Genomic DNA, 23,871 nt, shown 5'->3' with positions numbered 1-23,871 from the left:
GTGGACTTAAGTCTCCTAAATTCCAGTCCAACATCTGCAAGAAGTTTCTCCTTCATACTTAAAAAAGAAATCTAGAGACACCTGGGTGGCTCAATGGTAGAGCATCTGCCTTCAGCTCAGGGCATGATCCTGGGGTCCTGGCCTCGAGTCCCACATCAGGCCCCTCGCAGGGAGCCTGCTGCTCTCTCTGTCTGTATCTCTCATGAATAAATAAATGAAATCTTTAAGAAAGAAGGGAAAGAAGAAAAAAAGAAAAGAAAAGAAAAAAGGAAAGGAAAGGAAAGGAAAGGAAAGGAAAGGAAAGGAAAGGAAAGGAAAGGAAAGGAAAAAGAAAGAAAAGAAAAAAGAAAAAAGAAAAGAAAAGAAAAAAGAAAGAAAGAAAAGAAAAGAAAGAAAAGAAAAGAAAAGAAAAGAAAAGAAAAGAAAAGAAAAGAAAAGAAAAGAAAAAAGAAAAATCTATACTTAAAACTCAAACTAATTTTTCTTCTAGGTCAGTAGCCACAGTGGGTGCCTCCTATCAGTGTACCACATGTTGCAAAAAATTACTATACACACACACATCATGAAAGGGCACCCCCCACCTTTGCCTTAACCCCTGAAGTCCAGCCCTTTTCACTTTTCAGTCTCCATACTGGCCAAGCAGCTGGCACATAGAACTCTACACGTTTTCAGAGGAAGATACACCCCATGGATCTCTCACATAAACTGAAGGTCAGGGGTCACAGAAATATTCCTCAGTAGACTAAACACAACACTTCAACTGACAACCTTTCTACTACAGAGCAGCCAATCTGCTTCCAGCACTACGTTCTCTTCTTCTCTCATACCAAAACAACTATCAATAATGTCTCAGAAATGTACTTGTACTAAGGTGTAAATAACCAATACAAGCTCCAAGAATTGATTATTCCCAGGGGTTGTTTCTGATCTAAAATGCTGACAAAATTTTAAGCTAATTAGGCAGTTACAGGAATATACTGACAGATAATAGGATTCAGTAAATATTTGCTGAAGATATAGTGAGAGGATGAGTGGAGTTGGGGAAACACAAGGGGCAGAGTACTCTGCTTAGGCAGAATGCTGTATGTCCAAAGGAAAAAAACAAATGCTGTTTACAAATTTTGAAAACACATAGCTTTTCTACTCAGCAGATGGTTACAAAGTATTTCCTCTTTTCTACAGCAGCAGAAGACAGTTATAAGATAGAAGTTATCAAGCACTTACAGTCTAATAGGTCCTTTTCACATATATTACCTCATTTAGTGCTCACAACATACCATTCTGCTTCACACATGTAGAAAGTAAGACCTGGGTTAAATTTTAGTCTTCTGATGTAAAATCTCTTAAGTTCTCTTTCTCTTGCTATATCAAGTGTATAATTACTCCCTAAAACATTCCAGAAAGAGCTTGACTTATCAGTGAACTATCTCATTTTATAGAAGCAAAAACTGATTTTTTAAGAAGATTTATTTATTTTAGAGAGGGGGGTGCAGAGGGACAGAAAGAGAGAATCTCAAATAGACTCCCAGCTGAGCATGGAGCCCAACGTGAGCTGGATCATAGATCACCACCTGAGCTGAAACCAAGGGTTGGACACTTAACCAACCGAGCTAACCAGGCACTCCGAAGCAAAAACTGATTTAAGGGACACACAGTAAATATAGAAATGATACCTAGTCAAACATTCTTCCTTGCAGAACACAAAATAACTATTGGTTCAGAGGCTTGGACATAAAAATGATATCAAAAGAAATTCAATTCTTTCACATGTTTTTGTTAAATAAAACAAAAAAGAGAGTTTATATACTCTAAGAGAGTTCAGGTATGAACAAGAATGAAAGCTGCAGGCTAGAAAAGGTGAATCTCAAAATTCTTCTACCTTTGGAGTCTCTTAACGGTTGCACGAGTATAACATTGGAAGGAAGAGCTGTGGAAGGTGGTTATCTATGTTCAATTCCTGATCCCACCACATCCTCACCCTGTGACCTTTCTGGGCCTTAGTTTCCTCTCATGTAAAGTACTTCCTCACAGAGATGTTGAGAGACTGAAATGACACGTGCTTGGGGTTCAGAACAGCACCTGCCCCAGAATGAGCAGAAAAAACTGTATACCATGGTAAGGATGATTGCTTAAACTCTTTTATTCACACTACTTGACACTGTAGTCAGGCAAAAGCAAATTCCATATTGAGTTTGTCAACATAGGCAAATATTTCCAAGCTAAGATGTTTGCTTCCAAGGACAACCTCTTCAAAGATGTTTTAACTATTTTGGCAGAAACAAATGTAATCAACACATTTTTAGTGAGTGCTTCCAAGTTTCAAAAACGTGTGAAAATGCTCCACAGAATATTTTTAACAGCAAAGATGACACAAATATTTTGAATTTCTATCTGGATAAAATTGCCTCCCTAAAAGGAAGAGTTAAATAGAGGATAAAAGCAAAAAGTTGATAAAGTTCAAGTGCTAATGCTCTAAATTAATAGCTACCTTTAGCAAATGCTCATTTATTTGCTACTCAAATATGGGGGAAAATATAAATGTAACTATTTTTCTTGTCCAGCAAAGGTTTTAAACTTTTGCATGTCCTTCATTCAACTGAAAAGATCAGGCAATAATAGAGACCCAAATTCTATGCAACTATTTCATAAGTACATTTTCACAGACTGGTTATTAAAAAAAAAAAAAAAAAAAAAAAAAAAAACTAGCAATGGTAAAATTTTAAAAAAATTAATAAGTATTTTTATTTAAAAAGATGAAATGGTTCAGAAAGAACTGAATTAGCCAACTGTAAACCAAATGGCCTTTGTTTTCAAAATCTATAGATCAAAGCTATCATATAAAAGGAAAAACATTCAGGTTTTTCCTAGTGCTTGAATTCTAAGTAAGTGTTTTATGGTCTAAGATTCATAAAAGACTCGGTCAAAGAAAAAAATATCAATTATATTTCAGTGAGTTTGAATATTAATGTATTCTTCCAACATTTTGAGATGTTCTCAAATTTTTAAAGTTTTTATAATATAAAAGTCAATTAAAAACTAATCTCTTCATTACATAGAGATTGATAAAATAATCTGTATAATATCCAAACTCCTTATCTCTCATCCCTCTCTCCTTGGCTTCTTTCCCTGGTTCTTCTTCTTTCCCTGCACTAGACATTGGCTATTCACCAGAGGATTAAAAGGAACACAAGAATAGTTCAGTTTTCATGAGTTAATATGGCTACATAGTATGGTGGGAAGTTAAAGTTATTCATGACTATTATCCCAGAGGTCTAACTTTCAGGTGATTAAGTTTATAGTCATGATCCCTGTTGTTTATTCTAAATAAACAATGGGATATACTGCATGCAGAAAAGAGCTATATTTTATTTCTTTCAGAGTGACTTGTTTTGGTTCAATATATAACAGGTACATCATAAGTGCTTGATAGAGAAATAAAAGAAGGGAGAAATGGAGGAAGGAGTGAAAACACTAAACAAAATGGTATCCAGTTATATACATGAATTGATAGAAATTTAAAAGTGAAAAAGATGTATATGGGAAAAGGTGGGTAATTGTAACAGGTAAGAAGAGTTCAGCTTGCTAGATACCTGGGTGATATCCAAGCTCTTCCACTTACTGGTTGAGTGACTTAACCAAGTTATTTAACTTTCCTGAGGCTCAGTATCCTCCTCTGTAAAATGGAGCCAAAAATAAAACCATTTCATAGGCTGGCTCCAAAGATCAGATATAATGGTGAAGTGGTTGGCACAGAATAGGAATCAACAAAAACCATTATTAACAGTAGCATTGTGATCTAGTCCAATGTTCTTCTTTTGAGAATGAAAGGGAGACTTAAAGAAATGAAAAAAGCTGTTGAAGTCATAGCTTTCTGGGGCAAAGCCTGACTAGAACTCAGATCTCCTGCCTTCTGGGCCTATAATCCACACTACTTATCAAAGAAGCTACATTGAGAAGAAAACAAGATACAAATGCTAAGCTAGGATGACGCTGGTTCCCAAAATTTAGTGTTTTTTTTTTTTCTCAAAATTTAGTGTTTTTAAGAAACACATGAGATGGGATGCCTGGGTAACTCAGTGGTTGGGCATCTGCCTTTGGCTCAGAGTGTGATCCCGGAGTCCTGGGATCGAGTCCTGCATTGGGCTCCCTGCAGGGAGCCTGCTTTTCCCACTGCCTGTGTCTCTGCCTCTCTCTGTCTCTCATGAATAAATAAATAAAATCTTAAACAAAAAAAAAAAACACGTGAGAGGGTGCCTGAAACATATGCCATGCTCTCTTAGGCCCGACCAGAAGATACTCTGATCAAGTTAAATCAGGGATAAAGCGTTTCCAGTAAGCATTCCAGATAATTCTACTGTAGAGATTCTGTAGTCACTTGGAAAAGCACTGCTATAGAATAAGAGTAACAAGGGCTCTAGTCTTGGCCATTAGAATCATCTGTGGAGCTCCTTCCTTATCTATTGCATTAGCATCACTGGGTGACATCTAAGAACCTGCATTTTGTAAAAGCTCTTCAGGTGATACCTACATGTGGTCGGTTAGAGAACCAAAGGCCTATAAACAGAAAACAACCAGCTTTGCTGAAGTCAATATAAATCGGCTAGAAAGAGGTGGGATTTGGAATGCCTAGGTAGCTCAGCGGCTGAGCATCTGCCTCCGGTAGAGGGCGTGATCCCGGAGTCCAGGCATCGAGTCCCGCATTGGGTTTCTCCAACTCTGTGCTTCTGCCTGTCTCTCTTTCTCTCTCTCTCCCCCCTCTCTGTCTCATTGTGAATGAATAAATAAAATCTTTAAAAAAAGAGAGAGAGAGAGAGAGAGAGAGGTGGAATTTGTGAAACTAGAGAAGAATGCTTGTGGGAAAAGCTCAAGAGCAAAGGTAGGAGAACTTGTCACAAGGTACAGGAAGCATGTGAGTCTTAGACAAATAAGAAATGTGTCAAGAAGGTGACTGCAATGAGCTCATTACTCCCTGTCCCCAAACACGGCTGCCTTTGTCACCTCTTTTTTTTAACACTCATCCTTCATAGATAAACTTCAACTCCTATAAACATCAAGCCCTGCTCTGACCTCACAGCAATATCCCTTAGAACTTTGACAGTTATTCAAAGCAGGTTGCTGAGTACTTCAACTCGGCTACTGACATTTATTGTTACCTTAAGAACATGATTTAACCTGATTTTTAACTTCTTCATTCTTTAAAAGAAGAACTATTTTGCCTATTTATACAGTTGTGAAGATAAAAGACACACTGGATCTGAAAATCCTTTTTCCAATTCCAAACCAATACACAACTCTAAGATAGTCTTTTTTTTTTTTTTTAGTTTACAACTCCTGATCCCAGTCAAGATTAACATGATGATGAGATTTTATTCAGTAGGCATTCAAGGAGACCCTGGCTGAATGACCTCCACAGAACCCCTGCATGTAGAAGAGCACGTGAGGTCAGCACAGGAATTCAAGGATTTAAAGAGGAGGTCTGGTCACTCATACTGAAAATGATAAATTTCACAGGACCAGGGAAGTTTAAGTCAGAGGCCTGAACTAATTTAAAGATTAAGAAAAACTCAGAGAGCTGTACATTCTTCAGGTTAACTCAAAGTCATCAATCCCAAATCTGCAGACAAGGGACCAGGAGAAAGAATGGATCAACACGGAAGATGTGAAAAAGGTCTCGAAGGAACAAATAAAAGGAATGCTGGCTAACCAGTCATTTCTGAGATGCAATGCTAATAAAGGGACTGAGTGCTCTCATTTGCATTTAATTCTCCCATTAAAAAAAGTAGAATCCAAAGCTAAAGAATTCTGCACAGGTAATTAAGCAAACAGAACCAAACACTTCCAACGTAACAAGAAGAATGTCCTACGGGGAGTACCCAAGCTATGGGCTCTGACCCTCTGTAAGCTCCAGAATGAAGAGTCTTTATTTGGATTGCAGGGAACTAAAACGTCAAACTCCTATGATAAATAATGACTATCCCATTTGGCTTTGACTCTAGAAGATATGAGGCTTTGTGAAGTACTGCTGTATCACAATTATCTAACAAATCTAATTGGCAGGTTTATGCCTTTTTTTCATGTATACTTTACACTGAAGTTTCAGAAATCTACACCAACTAGGAGGGTAAAAATCCTTGACAGGAGAATAAAACAAGGAAGAAAAAAGGCTTATGAACCACTTAGGAAATGGATTTTAAGAATTTCCATTATCGAAAAAATGTAAGGCTTTCAAGAAGCCACATTATATACAAAAAACAGCTGGAACATGGAGCAAAGCAACTGGTTTCATTCCTAAACACAGAACAGCTAAGTAGTTTCCTTTTGCACTGACAGACTCTTTGCTTTCTTTTCAAAATGTAACCACTGAAAAATGTAAATAAAAAGGCTGCCATAATATTGGCGAGCATAGTAGTATACGTAACAGGAACACCTTCCCAGGGCTCCACAGCTGAGGCCCATGATGATCATCACATTGACCCTAATAATACCTCATTTTATCGCTGTGCAAATGATCTCTGCTGACCTTGCCAAGACTGTTTAACATCACAGACCCCATTTATGTCCAGAGTTTTTGTTAAAAGACAAAGTTAGAGCTTAAACAAAAAGCCATCCACTCTACCCAGTAGTAACATGTAGAGGCTGTTTGGGTAATGCCTGTCTCAAGCAAGTAAATAAATATTCACTTATATCTTAAAGATAAGTGAAAAACCCCAAGAAGTAACTTATCTAAAGCTATCAGCGTTAGGACTAAAGATCCAAACTTCCTGGCAGTTGGTGTCATACAGAAATTCCTAGGACATATTACCCAAATGATTTCTGATGTGGGGGGGGGGGTGGGGGACTACAGAATAACTCGTAACAGAGACAAAAGAGATTTGGGAGATTTTGTTTGTGATACACACACAAGTACAAAATTAAAAGCAATTATGTGAGTGTTCCTGTGTATGAAAACTGGTAGAAAACTGGAACTAGCTTTCCAAAATTATGGATCAGCCAGTCAGGACTGACTGGTAATAGTATTGTATTCTCCCAACATCTGTCACAGAGCTATTATCTTCTCATGACTGCTTTCTGATGCAGCTTTTGCCGATACTGCAGCAAAGTGTCCAAAGTCTCTTCCATAAGAAAAGTCAAGGAATGTGAAGTAGAGAACTTCAAAAGATGTATGTTCTCTTAAAGTAATGTTTTCTAAGTTTCTTAAAGTGATGTTTTCTAAGTTTCCCAACTATAACAAAAATGTACTGAGGTTTAAACTGTGATCAAAGAATGTGGATATTACAGAAAATAAAAATCATAATAATCGAACCTAAGATTACAAATAACAAAATGCACCAATATCTCTCCAACTTTCACATAAATTAATATAAAAACAACTATTAAAATAGGCAATACAAAACCTCAGACAGATACGAGCACCTGAGTCCTTCTTTGCATCTTAAAGTCAGATTCTATGTTTCACTTACCTCATTTCCAACTGTGTCCTTGGAAGCAGAGGACACAGTGGTACAGAAGGAATGACATCTCTTTTTTTCAAAGTGAAAATGGCATATTTCATGGGGGCAAAATCTCTCCGTGTTTTGCTTTCCTTGAACACTGCTATAATTTTTGGATGGGTCTTCAGAAAACCCACTTTTTCCAAATAATCTCTCTGTACCACAGTGAATGGAACTTAAGCTGCCTGCCTTTCGTAAAGTAAAAACACTAGTTTTTCTTTGGAATGTTATTTCTCTCTTGCTGACATCATCTAAATGTTCCTTCTTCTCTGCACAATGTGGAGTGCTGTCCTTTTCTGAAATCCTTTCCTCCAGATCACTAACTTTTACTTCTGTGTCACTGTTGTTAGCAGGAGAAGTGTCCACATGGTGAGACAGACTGCTTGCAGCACTCGGCACAAGTTTCTGTTTAACATCATCAACTACAACTTGTGTCTTCTGAGGAATACCACCTCCCAGTGTGGGGTCCAGGGTAGCAGATTCCTCCCGTACCAGTCCCCGGAGGAAAAGAGCTGGCTGTTCTTTTGAGAGCTGAATGCCACTCTTCTTCTTGCCTTCATTTTCCTCATCTGGCTCTGCTGACTTTGTATCACCTACAGTTGTCTTGATTGGCTTTCTCCTGAAATATTTTCTTCCTGGAGAGTGTTTTTTAGGGCTCAAAGGAGTTTTGGCAAGATCTAAATACTGTTCTTCTTTCTCAGCTCTTACACATCCACAGACATTCCCCATTTGATTTGCAGGAAATCACAGTTCCACAGATTCACTCATTTCAAAATCCAGGGCTTACTTCGATCTTCTAGATCAGTCTGAAAATTCCATTCTGACCTCTAATTCCTCAGACTTTGTGACCATCCTCTTCAACATGAGGCCATTTTGCTTATGAGAAAAGCACATGCAAGAAATGCCATGGCATCTTGCCCAGCTGGGTCCCTGTGTCTCATTAGACACTGTGGCTTATTTCTGGCCACCAATCCTCTTAGACAAACACTACTGCTCACTGCAAAATTATAACGCTGATAGGCTTTCGAAGTAAACGCTCCGATTTATTGTACGAGAACTCTGACCCTTTGCTTTAACTTTGTTTTCTGAAATGCAGTTACACTACCAAAGTCTGCATTAACCTTTGAAACTATTGGTGACTCAACAAATCTGAGAGCAAACAGAAGGCAAATACCCAATCAAGAGTCCTTTAAGCAAAATGTCTTTCAAATGTAGGTTTCAGAAAGTCTCTAACATATAATTTTTTTCTTAAAAAACACCAACTAATTTTGGTACTTGCAAAAACAAACAAACAAAAAAAGCTCAAAAGTCTCTGTAAATTATACTAAGACTTTTCCAAAACAACAGCCATTAAAAAACAAAAACAGAATGATTCGATAGCTGAAGGAAAGATAATAAATGCTGAATTCCTAAAATACTCGATAAAAATTACCTCTAAAATCAATCTTTTGATTGATTTTATATTATAATATTTTTCATAATTTTTATAATATTTATAAATTATAATATTTTTCATATTACATACTGCATTTTTCATATTTCATATTAAATTTTCATATGAATAAATTTCCAAGCCATTTTCCTTATGTGATCATTAGGATTTTCACATAAGCAAATTGATCAATTTTATGATTTGAAGCATGACATGCTCAGCCAGAAGAAACACATAAATGTGTTTCTTATACATGAATGAAGGCAGTTTAACTTCATAGGTAAACTCATATAATCGTCCCTAGTTAAATATTACGTAATTTTACTAGGACCTTGCTGTAAAAGTAGTAAATCAGTATGGGGCCTGATTATCCAAGGTATGCATATTTCTAATACTGAGTCACAGATATGGTAATAAGAAATTAGTATGGCATGACTGGACTTACGTGTAAGCAGGTATCATCTGACTAAGTAGAAAAACATGATGATTCCCATTCTCTAGGTAGTCTTTAGACTGATCACAAGATGGAACTCATTATATTTTTCTAAATAAGAATATTCAATTAAGCAGGCAAGTTAGCAATGTTGCTGATACTTGTCAATGATAGGCCTGCATGATAATTAATCATTCAAGAGAATATTAAACAATCTCCAATGGCAAAATTTAATATTCTAGAAGACAAGCTGGCAAAAATAAAGCCTTAGATTTGGTTTATTTTTAATTTTATTTCAATGTCTTCATTGGCAATGGAACATTATCCACAAAAATGTAAAAGCATAATGGCTGGTATTTGTACTGGCAAGATAAAGGCACAACCACTGAAGTGCATCCCATCCACCCCTTCTTCCAGCCATGCCAAACTCACCAACTGTCCATTTCCAGGCCATCGCACACTGTTCCCTCTCCCAGAAAAAGGACCAAACTTTAGTCTCTGCCTGGTAGCTGGCATTCATTCTGCAAAGTCTATCTCTAGTATCAATGAAAATTTCCTCTATTCTTTACCACTTCCTGATCCTACCACAATACTCCCTCCCCTACATCTCTTGCTTATGTTGTGACAGATTCATCATCAGATTATATTTACGAACATTCTCTCAATAGATATAACATACTTCATTATCCTGGCATCTCTGGATCTAGTATATGGTAGTTACTGACAGAGGACTACTGTGTTGATGCTTACGCACAGACAGCCTGATTGGAAAAGAGATTCAATTTGGGATGCTCATTACAAATACTTTTTAAATAATAAATTGATCTTCTGAAATTACTTCCCTTATTTATATAAAGTATAAAGAAAAAAATAAAAAAGGCCCAGTCACTTGGAGTGAGGATGATCATCACTACTATAAAAAGACTTATATTCTTGGCATGACCAGTAAAATCATCCTAATCCTAAATTATCATAGTACTAAGAAAAGTTATTTCATTTAAATAAGAGGAACAACAAATAAATAAATAAATAAATAAATAAATAAATAAATAAATAAATAAATAAGAGGAACACTTTTATTTTACCAAAGCATTGTGCTGTTTCACTTTAAACAGATCTGGATCTAATTTTTAAATACTGGTGATAAATTAATTCATAGTATCTTGTCATGTGGGTCCTAAAATACACAGATTCCATAATACGTGCCATAGGATCATTAGGATTATATTACAAATATTTCCGTGGCTGGTCTTCCTTTTTCCTCCAGAACTGAAATGCAAAGAGTTTCTTGACATATAATTCTTTTTGAATGAACTTTTGCTTTAAATTTCTTCAAACTTAGGATCTAATTCCTAACCATTTACTCACATTTTGGTCTGTCATTTCCTGGTTTCTGTTCCCAGTGGCCTGGGAGTGTTTCCTCCAATGTCTCCAAGGTCCTCCTTCTAGGTAAAACTAGTACTCAGTGTTCACTTTCTCTTGCTCTTTAGCACCATTTTGTACTGCTCACCATTCTTTTCTACTTGATATTCTCTTCCTCCCAATTCAGTAACACTACTTTTTCTTGTTGTTCCATTCATCTCCCCAAATGTTTCTTTTTCTGTTTCCCAAGATGGATCTTCTTCCTCCTGCATCCCAAATCATGGGCTTTCCCCAGATTTCTGTCCTTAGCTCTCAGCTCTTCTCCACACATGCTCTTCTCTTGAATCCTCTAAAGAATTCTTCCCTCCAATGGATTCAGTGACCATTTTTATACTGATAACTCTAAGTGTATTACCTGTAGCTGACTTCCCAGCTCTGCTCACGTATCTCCAAGTGCTCAGCACACAGATACACAGGATGTCCACCAGGCCATCAAACTCACTGGGACAGTCATTTTTGTTCTTTCTCCCCTGACCAGCACCCTGTTTCTCTTGGTCATCTACTGGTTTGTTGTTTGTTTTATATCTCAGGCTGAACAGTTCAGAGTCATCTTTAACCTCTCTCCTTCACCGTCTGTGTCCTGTTGCCAAGTCCATTCTCCTTTCCCTCTTCAAAATGTCATCCATTGGATACAGATTTTTTTATCCCCATCTGAGTCCTGGCCTTTATCACTCCACTCAGAGAATACCACTTCAGCTTCTTAGCTTTATCTCCCTAACTACAGATCCTGCTCATTTCAATTTACTTTACATAAAATTGATAAGATTCAGTGTTCTAAAACATCATTTTTCAAGTTCAGAATGGTTAAGTGATGTACCCAATGTCATCAACTGCCATAAGTAAAGAGTCAATAGTGTCACTTAGCTCTGCCTCCCACCACAGCCTGGGTGCTTTCCTACTGCCCCACAGTGCTCTTATTCTGATATTCAAATTCCAGACTCAGCCTGTCTCACAATTCTGTCGGTAATCATGGGATTGGCTCCCTGTTCCGACTGGGCTTTAATCCTTCCATGTGGGGTTTCTGCAGTTTCAAACCTGCTAGAAGTTCTGGTACCTGATCCACTGAGGACTAATTAAAGGATCCCTGAGAATACTGCTGAGGATCTCCACATGAAATCTGCTTTTTAAGCCAGTTTTATTTAGTCTTAAACCAATTCTAGAAACAAAGTCTGGCCCCATGCCCAAATCCCTACCTTGCTTTAGTGCTCAATCCCCTAGTTCCCTAAGGAAGGGGTGCTCTAGTAATGGGGGCCCTCAGATCTTTAGGGTCCTGCCTCCAGGTCCTGTTACTGGATCTCCCTGACAGCAAAAGCCCAGCTGAGGGAATGTTTACCTACATTAGCTACCCTGTAGTCTGGCTGGTGACAACCTGCTTGCCTGGGTCTCTTCCAATATCCTACTGCTGCAATTTTGTTCAGCTGCCTGTTCAAGTCCTGGAAACAACCTAGACTATAATTCCTACAGCTTTCCATACCTGTCAAATTTATCCTGTTCCCAAATGATCTCCAGGTAGATTATTTTCCACCATTTCTTTACAAACCTTAAATCCCAGAAAATTTTTACAAATTAAGAAATAAGTCTTACTCCTCTCATGATTTGGTTCAAAACCTCACGGGGCACCTGGGTGACTCAGTTGCTTAAGTGTCTGCCTTCAGCTCAGGTCACGATCTCAGGGTCCTGAGATCCAGCCCTACATCATGCTCTCTGCTCAGCAAAGAACCTACTTCTCCCTCTCCCTCTGCCTGCTGCTCACCCTGCTTGTGCGCACACTCTCTCTCAAATAAATAAAAGCTTTAAAAATTTTTTTTCAAAACCTCAGCTCCTTTCTAAAGCTAGCAAACTACTCTTCCTCTTCCATGGGCCAACTGAACAGTAGTCAATCAGTATGATTTGCTGCATGGCTACTTGGGTCAGGCTCTGAGCTGCACACAGAACACCGCATAAGCAGGAAAAAGGTTAATAAACTAAAGCATGTTCCAGAGTTAGGATTCACCTTAAATCAAATAAAGATGATATTTTTCAAAATGTTATCATTTTACAAAAAAGTAAAAATCCAAATCAGCCCTCAATGAGTATAGAGGTATAGATAAATCAGTTAATAAATCTGCATTTACTAGGGACACATGGGTGACTGAGTCAGTTAAGCCTCAGACTCTCGGTATCTGATCTCACCAGTGGCAGCAGGATCAAGCTAGGGACTCCAGGTAGCCTTCAGATTTTTTCTCCCTCCCCTTCTGCCCCTCACAACTTGCATTCTCTCTCTCTCAAATAAAAAAAAAATTAAATCTTAAAAAAAAAAATCCGCATTTACTCTCCTCTGATGTAGTTTGAGAAAGCACAGCCCTATACAAGATATGGCTACTTCTAATTCAGGAGCTCCCTTTATGATAATTATACTGCCATCTAGTGTCTACCAACAGGAAAAAAGTAGTTCTCACAGATGAGAAACTAGACTACTGATAACAACCATTCTAGGAATGAATCATAAAATTTTCAAGTATCTAAATCAAGGAATACTGTCCAATAAGCAAAAGAAATGTGTCTGCATTCTGTAAGAAGAAATCCTGGTCTTCCAACACTGAGACTGACTCTGTAAAAGCATGAAGTGGAATAAAACTCAAAATGGTGGCATGAATGCTTCAGCAAGACTCCATTTCAAACTAAGTAACCTTTTTATTCTCTTCCACAAAACTTCCCTCCTCCTCCCTTCTTAGCTTTCTGTTTCAGGAACCAGGAGCCACCATGAAAACATGATGAATGTGGCTGACTGCATATACACAATTCCTGTCCAAACCAGCTAGATCCTGTATTTCCCTATAAAACCAGGGAACCCTTTCTCCAAGGTGGCCCTGAAATTTGGAAGGACTTAGCCTGCTGCAGCCTCCTTTGCCTAGCAAAGCAATAAAGCCATCGTTCCTCTTTATAACCAAACTCTTGTATTCACATTACATATTTTGGCTCCCCTCACTGAGGTCAGTTTTTGAGAAGATTACAAGCTCATCAACACTAGGAAACAGGACACCAGGTTCACGGGCAGTATACTACTTGAAAGGAAAAATTCAACTACATCGTTTAAGAAAAGAAGCCTGAAATTTATTTTCTTCGATAGGACATAAATGTACAATTCATGCTTCATATTAACCACTTGAAAATCAGCAATGAGACGCTAAAAGAAATGACAATTAAGAAAAATTAACCTTAACCTAAAAAAAAAATAAAGAAAAGAAAAAAAAAGAAAAATTAAGCTTACCTGAAAGTGCAAAATTATTGTCCATATTAATCCCAAAGTCAACTTGGGATTTCCATCTGTTATGTCATCATTTCTAATATTCACTAATTTCACCTGTGTTATAATGGGAAAAAGAGATTAAGCTAACTTTTTCAAACCAGCATACAAGTTATCTTTACTTACATAAAAGCAATTCTAAATTACACAAAGAAGAAAACTAAGTGATCTGAATACCAGTAATCCTCAAAATACTATCTTACTCCTATCTCCACTCATTTTAGATTGTAAATTATAGCGTAACCAACAAGGAAAAAATAAGTGTTACTCTGGTTTTTCTTCTAGAATAAGGATTAAAAGTACTCACTTCTCAAAAGGAAAATACAACTCAAGTTGAGAATTCTTAAATACTTGAGATTTTCAAATTAAATATAATTTTGTCACTGAAAATGAGCTTTATTTTACTCTTCCATTAAGTAAAAAACTGTTCCAAACCATAAAATAGTTTAATACCTTTATCATACTTCTGTCATAAAGTGAGGGGGGGGGCTAGCATCATTTTTCTACTTAACTACCATAAATTGTTACCAAGATAAGTAAACATATACCGCTAGATATTTGGAAGGCTCAGATATAAAAATAATACTCAGACTTAAAGCTTATTAACTATCAAATTATGTATTTTCAGGTAAACACAGGCAGTAATGATACCTATCATTTACATCCTGTATATAAATAATTAAATATCATGAATTAAATACAATAATAACTAACATCTTACTTCCTGGACAAAACACTGCCAAAAACATTTCAGAAAAAGAAACATAATTAACCATCAGTCCTTCTGGAAACTTCTACTAGAATTAAGAATAATAAGGTAAATAAAAATAAGATTGAACCAATTTAAGTACTGTTTATTAGAGTTTAAAAAATAAAAGCATTTTAATGTTCATAATAAACTAAATAAATGAATAATAAAAAATAATGTTTACCTCTCCCCATTTCCCTCCCTTCCTTTTTTCCTTACTCCGTTACTAAGCAAAATGTTGCCACCTCTGATTGCTCATTGTTTTCAGTAACTTTCCATTCTCCTGATGTTTTTTCCTTTTTTCTACTAATCGAAAAATTACCAATACTTTGGCTTATACCACTACAATACTACAATGCCACCAAATCAAGATTGTATCCAATATGGTGCACATTCTTTAACATTTCTTCTAAAACCTCAAGGAATTGGAGACTATTGTCAGACATACTGTTTTATTTTTAATGACTTTTGATTACCCAATATTGTCTACTTATAAAAAATAAAATATCGCCTTACCACTACTAAGGATTAAAAATGCTTACACTAAAATTCTTTTTAAGTATTACATAAGCTATTTTTTATAAAAATAACTTTGTACACTAAGTATAAATAATGAAGTATTGCCCCACTACTAAGAACTGTTCATAGGCATTCTTAACATTCTGTTGCTACTAAAATGTCATTAACTTCCTAAGCAAAGCATTCCAATTCTAACCAAAGGAAATCAGTAGCTCTTATTCAGATGGAAATGTAGCCACTTATAATTCCTCTGCACTTATACTTACTATTAACTTCTTTTTTTCTATGGAGCAAATGTTTGAAAATATTTTTAAATGTTTATCTCACAAAAGCACAAATTTCATCATTATAATTCACAAATTTAACCTTTTCATCCCCTGACATGTTTCTATATAGATTTACTCAGTCACATATGTTTATATGATTATAGTAATTGAAAAACATCGTACCTGGCGTCTTTTCAAATAATCAAGTGCAATTTGTACATTCTGTAGTCTGTGAAAACGCATCCGACCTTTTTCTCTGGGCTAAGAATAGAAAAATGCAGGGTATAAAAAAACTTACAGTTTCTGGTACTATTGACCATGCTAAATACACTTATGATAATTATAGCCTATATATATATTTTATGCTCATCTTAACATGTCAAAACAGTATTTATTATTCAGATAAGCCCATTAGATTTTTTAAAGATACTTTTAATTATTTTGTATTATCTAAAATTGAATTTAAACAGCTAAGGGATTTCTCCGAATATGTTTTATTTAAACATATGCTTTGTTTTATTTAAACAAAAGGAAAAGAAAAAATACCACAGAATATATAGACTTTTTATAGTCACTATACTACAATTCTAGCCTACAGTTTATTAACCTTGGATGCACAGAATTAAATACCATTCCCCATTTTGCCTTCTTAATAAACTCTATTGTCAAGTGGGTTTTAATAATTATATATGTATGGCATGTTAATGAAAATGAGGTAAAGTAGCATGCAGTTAGTATAAAAGTTGCCAAGAGGGAAGAGAGAGTTTTACTTAGCCACGATAGAGGAAGAGAGAAAAGTAATTAAAGTCACTTAGTATATTTCCTCTTTATTTTATTTTAGCTTTTTCACAAAATCAGTTGGACTCTTAATAGTTTTACAATGCATGGGGATGGACATGATTATTTACTGTCTCAGGAAAACTAGCAACCCATAATTCTTTTCCTTTGTGCAGTTTTCCTTGAGAAGTATTACAAGTTTGCAGAAGAAAAACATAAGGAGATAGAGCTGAGAAGATGCTTAACAAAAATACAAAGAATGGAGTTGAAATTTACCACATAAAATCTTCCAAAAGGAAGAAAAGGGGAAAAAATGACAGCTTAGCTTCTCAAATATGAATAGGTTATTGAAGCCAAAGGCACCATAATGAAACAGCACACTACAGAATGGAAAAATAGGTTCTATATAACAGGTAGAAATACTGTTGATGAATTTATCCACTGGATCCAAATAAAAGCATAATTTCCAATGAAATCAGGGGCACTTGGGATGTAGATGACAAAAGAAGCATATCTATCTTGCAAAGGTGGGCTGAAGTCAACTAAGTGTCTGCAAAGGAGGGCTGAAGTCAACTAAGTGTCATGAAGATGAAACAGCTTTGAAGGTTCTACCAGGACTCCAAATTTTAAAACCTTCCCCACTTATAAATAAAACAAGACATAGAAAATCAAATGTCCATCAAATACCTATTGCCAATATGACTTAAAGCATAAATTTAAATAGTAAATAAATTTCCCTAAGTCCTTTCAAATAAAGCAACAGCTGCCACATTTGAAATATAAATTCCAGGAGTGGAACAAATCTGCATAAAAATTAGCAGGCTAGTTGTCAAGATTTCCGTATTAATATAAAAGGTATATATAATTCTTTAGCTAAAATGCCATCATATAATTTAAGCACATATATTTAATTACCATGCACTGCACAGTAATACATAAATAAATTTAAAGAGAAAATATTTCTTTTGTCCAATTTTTTGGTACACACACATCCACCTCATTGTGGGTTTTGGTCCTTTCTAGAATTTCTTTAAAAGGAGCCCGAACCCATGGGTTACTTCTCTATACGTTAGCGCTCACCACACTGTAATGGCTAGGTTAGTAGAGTTATGGGGGCCGACACCTACCCCCTTATCCTCATCCTCCACATCCTCATGCTGTTCATATTCGCATGCTTCTGTTGCACTCACCAATCGTAAGGTCTTCAAAAAATCCCGCTCCCTTGGCTAATGAATATAACAGACAGAAGATAGGACAGCAAAGACACAAGACAGACCAGAAATGAAAAGAAGAGCATGAACAGAACATAATGAAGGAGAACAGGTAACCAAGAAGAGGAAGTAATGTTCACAAAAAAGGAAATGACACTTGTGGAATGGGTTAGACCATTTTTCAGAAAGCAATGTTTATTTTCTTAGCTATTTGTGAGTCTTTTAATATGTGGTTATATTATGCATCCAACCTCTACTAAGCAAAAAAAAAAAAAAAAACCTGAAGGTAAAAAAGAAGCAAGAACAAAAATAATAGTTTAAGTATAGAACTGATTATATAAGCAAAGTAATCAAAGTGTTTCCATCTCCCAAATTCACACCATTTGAAGTCTGAAAATGATTAGGAATCTAACCAGAACTCTTTTCTTCAGGCAGAATTCAGAGCTCAAAAGATTAATGTAGCAAAAATCTGAACAGTGTCTACTGACACAACACACTGGTCCCACCCATGTGGATGGGATTACATGTTCTTCAAACTAAATTAAGAAATGTAAAACTTACCAAGGTATCTCCAGAAAGAACTTCTAAAAGAGAGATTAAATTGTGTCCATCCCTTAAGTCTTCATAGAGATCATTCACATGTTTTCGAACCTACATAGAGAAAAACAATTTAAGTTTTGGTTCTGAACCTAGCACCATCTTTAACACTCAGACAAGAACAGAGACAAGTAAAAAACATTCCTCATCTGGTGTTCATTCTTGCAGTGATGTTTTCACTAATTCTCTCATTACTTAAAAACCAAATTTAAATTTAAAAAACAAAAACTAAAAAAATAAAAGTAAGCTGCAAATTAATAACTCCTAAATACAAACAGAATTGTTCTATTCTTAACATACTAAAATTAGTATAGGTTTGGGCAACTACATGGAGTTACAATTTTTTAAATACAGGCAATGGCAATGACCTTCATGATTCCTGGTATAACACTCAGGGCCACTTTAGCAGGAGGACCAATTTTTACCCCTCCCCTCTACCTGAGTTGTTTTTCCTATTCTTTGTGCCACAAGATCCAGGATGCCAGAGATATACACACTCCATACTTCCAAAATCCAGAAATATAAACTAGGTGAAGGGTCCATAAGACTCCATATACTTACTATTGAAACTTCCTATGAATCTACACTTATTTTAAATAAAAAGTTTTTAAAAATTCGTATGAATCAAGTTAGAAGACCTCTGCCCAAACCTTCCTCTGTACAACATAAACCTTATGACAGAGGGTTTTTATAACTATGTTAACACCAGCACAAAGTTAACACTTAAGCTATAATAGCTTCTTCCTCCATTCCACAGGCCTGAGTTAAGCTTGTGATTTCAGAGCACAAACCGTCAAAGATTTCCCAAAAGCTTTGTTCAGTCTGCCAACTAGGGATATCTCCTGTAAATATCTGGCCTACTGTAAAGTTTGTGCTAGAGAGACAAATGTCAAAGCAGGCTATTAAGATGGCTATTCCACAGTGGGTTGGCATGTTTTCATTTTCTCACCTTTTAGTGATTCCAGGTTATATTACTTTGTGCTGCTCTCATGAAAGTAGACAAGGAAGTGGTCTAGAGGCAGAGACCAGAATCTCATCTACATCACACACAGGGCACATGCCCTATATGCTTGCCAGTTGGTGTAGTAAACTCTTACTCTTAAAGGTTTTGTACACATGAATCAAACCTCTTTGCACTTCCAAAATGTCAAGTGAATATACAGTACAAAATAATAAAAAGATCTAAAATATGATCAAATCTATCTGCATACATAACAAGCAAGACAAGGCCTAATGTAAACCAGAAACAAACTTTTAATGGTTGAGCTTTTCATCCTAAAAAATTTTAAATGTCATTAAATTCTATTATCTTAAATTGACTATATACATGTTTTGTAGTTTCTTTTATTAATGCCAAAAAATATTTTTTAATAAGGATTTTATTTATTTATTCATGACAGACAGAGAGAGAGAGAAGTAGAGACACAGGCAGAGGGAGAAGCAGGCTCCATGCAGGGAGCCCAATGTGGGACTTGATCTGGGAACTCCAGGATCACACCTTGAGCTGAAGGCAGACACCCAACCGCTGAGCCACCCAGGCATCCCAATGCCAGAAAATATTTTTGATTAATGAATAAAAATTTCCTTAAGAGTTCCTATGTGTTTTTGCCCAAATCATAGAACTTTCATTATTCAATTAACTACTTATGCATCATTAACTACAAATAGTATAAGTATTAAACAGGCTCAATAGCTCTAAATAACTGCTAATATCAATAGCACCTATTAAATGGTAACACTGAAAGTGAGTCAAATTATTAAAACAAGTGTCCTATCTCCACAGAGTGACATTCTATTTCGATTTCCTAATTCCCAAGAAACATTAATTGAATCATTGGTATCACAAGATAATGATACAACAGTAAAATAAAGTTTAAAAAATACTTTATTTTCCCTTAAAAAAGAAAAAAAATACTTTATTTCCCTTAAAAAAGAAAAAAAAGAAAATAGCATAATACATTTTAGGTAGTCCTAATTTAGAAAGCTTATAAATATTTTTTTAAAGTTATAAAGTGATTATCCTATCCATTAGAATATTTACTTTGGGATATCATTAAATGATAATCCTCTCAAGTCCTTAATTATATTTCAGAGACAAATACATTTTCAAGGATCTTCACAGGAACACATCTTCATGCATGACACATATGCATACAGATAAGCAACTTAGTGAAGTGAGTACTAACCCTTTTCTACTCACATGTTAGAGCACTATAAGAATTCTCTTAGTCCCATTCCAAAGCATGAGTTTAATTTATAAGGCTAAAGACCTACTTAAAAAAAGGCAGAGGAGCAATTCTTATAAATTTCTGTACATCAGTACATCTAAACCTATGTACTTCTTTGTGTTATCTCCAGTGTAACTGGAAAGCAGCCTAACTGTGAAAGAGCCTGAACTTAGATCACGTTTATATAAACAATATTATATAGTTCCTGATCCTGAATTAATCTCTCAAAATAAATTACCGTATGGTATAGGTCTGACATCCTCAGCACACTATCAGGATGAGGCCTCTGATGACAGTAACTAACATGCAGTGCTGAGAAGTCTGTGCTCTCCGGTCCACTGTACCTGCCCACGCCCTGCCAAAGCCACACTTCAATCCACATCCACTTCCTATGTCATTCTCACTCCCAGACAGTTAAAGATGAAGTGTGATTCTGAACACTTATTTCATAGGAAGGCAATTTCACAACTTGCCTTGCCAGACAGAACTAAACTTTCTTTCTAACATGAGGGAAACATTCCAAAACCAGGTGTAATTTTTCATCATATTTATGCAACAGTAAAGAAAAATGAAATTAGGCATGTGTAGAGAAGGATAATAATATTATTATGTCATGCAAAACTAAGTTAAGTTAAAAAAAAATGTAATAAGGGAAAAATAACGAGGAGGCCTGCGTTTTAGTATTGCTTCTACCACCGGTCTCAACTAGCACCAGCAGCCTCAACTCTCTGGGAGTCAATTTTCTCATCTGCAAAATAAAACTTTAAACACAAGGCCTCTAGTTCAAACTGGAGAAGAAAAATTCTATTATCTTAAAATAAAATTATCATTTTTAAGAAGCAGTGTAGCAACTAAAAATATGTAGAATGGAAAGCTATTTTTTTAGTCTTATGCCTTAATTTCTTAAGAATTTTAGGAGAGGGGCACCTGGGTGGCACAGACAGTTGAGCATCCAACTCTTGGTTTCAGCTCAGGTTGTTTTCTTGGGGTTGTGGAATCAAGCCCTGCATTGGGCTCCATGCTCAGTGTGGAGATGGCTTGGGACCTTACCTGCCCCTCCCCCAAAATATGTAAATAATTTTTTTTTAAAGAACTTTAGGAGGAAATATAGGAATAGACTAATTTAACTTCTGTAATGCCTGAAAAAATCCTGAGGCTTTGCTTATCATGTAACAATACCTACTCTTCCTGTCTCAAGTGATTATTCTAAGGGTTCACAGAAATACTATAATTGAAAAATGCTACCCAACTGCAAGATTCCATTATCATTCTCTTTATCATCCTATGTGAAACAAATGTTACCATTCTGAACAGTAATAAACACAACAGTGCCTGGCTGGCATGTCAGAAGAGCGTGCAGCTCTCGATCTCAGGGTTGTGGGTTCAAGCCCTGTGCTGGGTGTGGAGATTATGTAAAAATAAAACCTTAAGGGGAAAAAAACAAGTTACAAAACAAACAACAATAAATACAAATACATACACAATGAACTATTACTAAGTATCTGACCCTGTCTGTGTGCAAGTGCTTTATAAATATGGTCTCATTTTCTTCACTACAAAAAAATGGGATGAAAAGAATGTTAATTAACAATTAAAAATCAGCAAATCAGCATTATGGGGAATAAGTGCTAGTGGATGAAATGAGTGGAAGTAATTGAGATTCTATAGAAATATCTGATCAAGTGACCAATTTATGAAGAAAACAAAAAAGAATTAAATACTTAAACTGACACAGAAAAGCTTTTTATTTTGTCCTAAGTCTGAGTCATAGACACTTGACCTGGTAACTTTCCTTCACAGATGACTATACTAACTGCGAGCAGTCTTAACCTTCCGCTTCAATTTTTAATAAAACACTCTTTCTTCTCATTTTGGAAATTTTCTCCCTGTGGGACAAAAGTCTGTCTGAATAAATAGTGCTGGGGGAAGTGATGAGCAAAGTGAAAGCATTCTGAGATACTCTGGGATTAAATTATATAACTTGAATTACATAATAAGGATGAAGCATCATTTTCTGTATTTCATACAATTCTCACAGAATTTTGCAGAGCTTTATAAAATATGTGCACTGCACTGCATCTGTATTTCACCCCTAGAGGGCACTAATCTTTTGCTTAAGAAGGGTCTCCTAAGGAAGGAGACTTCCTAAGGAAGGAAGATAAAGTACAAAATAGGGGGGGAGGGCACACGGGAGAGATATTCTATACTAGATGCTGGTGATGATGATACAGGCAATTTACAATTCATTTTTGAGAGAGAATAGATTATGCCAGGTCCATATCATCTAAATGGTTTAACTGATCAAAAAAACTACTGTAAAAATTGTATTTTGTCAACTTATAATTGTTTGGCTTTTCATTAACTAAATCAAATTTAACCCTGAAAATAAGATCATATACCTGCTTATTTAAGTAAATATTTTTAAGACTGCCTTTCTCAAAAGTCTGATTTTGTACTGATTGATGTGAACCAGACAAATTCCACAAAAATTTTACTTCCCATATTTAAACTTATAGTTACCATGTTGTTGCTGTTTAGTTCAGGTCACTAAATATTTCCTGAGCATCCATTTATGTTGGGGTATCATTTAACTTCTAAGAGTACAAAGATGAAAAATAAGAGAGTGCCGTGCCACTTCTTGAAGCCTGCAGAATGGGCTGACAACCATACAGAAATGAGCTTAATGTTCCAAGGGGAGGGAAGAGCAAGAACGAAGAAAAACATGCAAGCTGGCATGCAACTAACTGTACATGAGTTCCAAGGAAGGAAAACAGCCCTGAAATCAGTGAAATGTAAGGCAGAAGGTGAGGCAGGAAAAGGTGATCTGGGAGACCCAGTAGCTTTACATACCACTTTAGGAAGCTCAAATCTTTTTCTAAGCAAAGAGAACCACCAAAGGCTTTTAAGCAGAACAAGGACCCAGTATCTCGGACCAATATAAAAGCTTCTTTGTAAAGTATTATCTTAAACAAAAAGAAATAAAGTATTATCTTGCACAAACCTAAATCACAGATAAAGCTGCTGAGGGTCAATCTATACACAATAATGGAGGAAAGTTCTCTCAGAAAAAAGCAGAGAGGGCATTCCATCCCTAAATCTTGGGTAAGATGCACACATGCTAGCACTGCAAAGAGCAAAATACCAGCCAGAAGAAGCATTCACAGCCCTCTTTTAAAGCAGTCCTACATCGATCTAAAAGATGCAGTATTCTGGAAAACAACTAGCTATCTTTAGAAAGGAACATAAATAATAAAAGAAGGCTTGTCCCAAATAGAATCGCCTCACAGACTACTAATTGGGTGAAGAGAAGGGGGACAGTTAGCTTCTCAGTGAAAACTAGGAATTAGAATGTTTTACAATGCATTTTTTATTTACTTCAAACAAATACATTCATGAAAAATAAGCTACCACATTCTCCTGGGAAAGCTCCTTAGATATTCTAGTTCAAAAAAATAATAATAA

General features: G+C 35.9%; 1 protein-coding gene across 27 annotated transcripts in view; it reads right to left on the bottom strand.

Moving 5' to 3' along the window:
• The window catches only part of DST (dystonin), a 480,488-nt gene that overhangs the window by 201,542 nt on the left and 255,075 nt on the right, over nt 1–23,871 (bottom strand). For 13 of the 27 annotated variants that reach the window (XM_077903547.1, XM_077903570.1, XM_077903568.1 and 10 more), the window contains 3 exons: nt 18,146–18,235; nt 15,780–15,857; nt 14,028–14,120 (listed from right to left, as the gene is read on the bottom strand). In XM_077903547.1, coding sequence (XP_077759673.1) covers nt 14,028–14,120; nt 15,780–15,857; nt 18,146–18,235 — 261 coding nt within the window. Of the gene's footprint in view, nt 1–7,460; nt 8,367–14,027; nt 14,121–15,779; nt 15,858–17,500; nt 17,600–18,145; nt 18,236–23,871 lie in introns of those variants that run through there. The other 14 variants (XM_077903540.1, XM_077903549.1, XM_077903545.1 and 11 more) reach the window with 3 other exon arrangements.

This window comes from Canis aureus, chromosome 7 (assembly GCF_053574225.1).
Source record: "Canis aureus isolate CA01 chromosome 7, VMU_Caureus_v.1.0, whole genome shotgun sequence".
NCBI lineage: Eukaryota > Metazoa > Chordata > Mammalia > Carnivora > Canidae > Canis > Canis aureus.
This window is presented reverse-complemented; position numbering and strand designations above follow the sequence as displayed.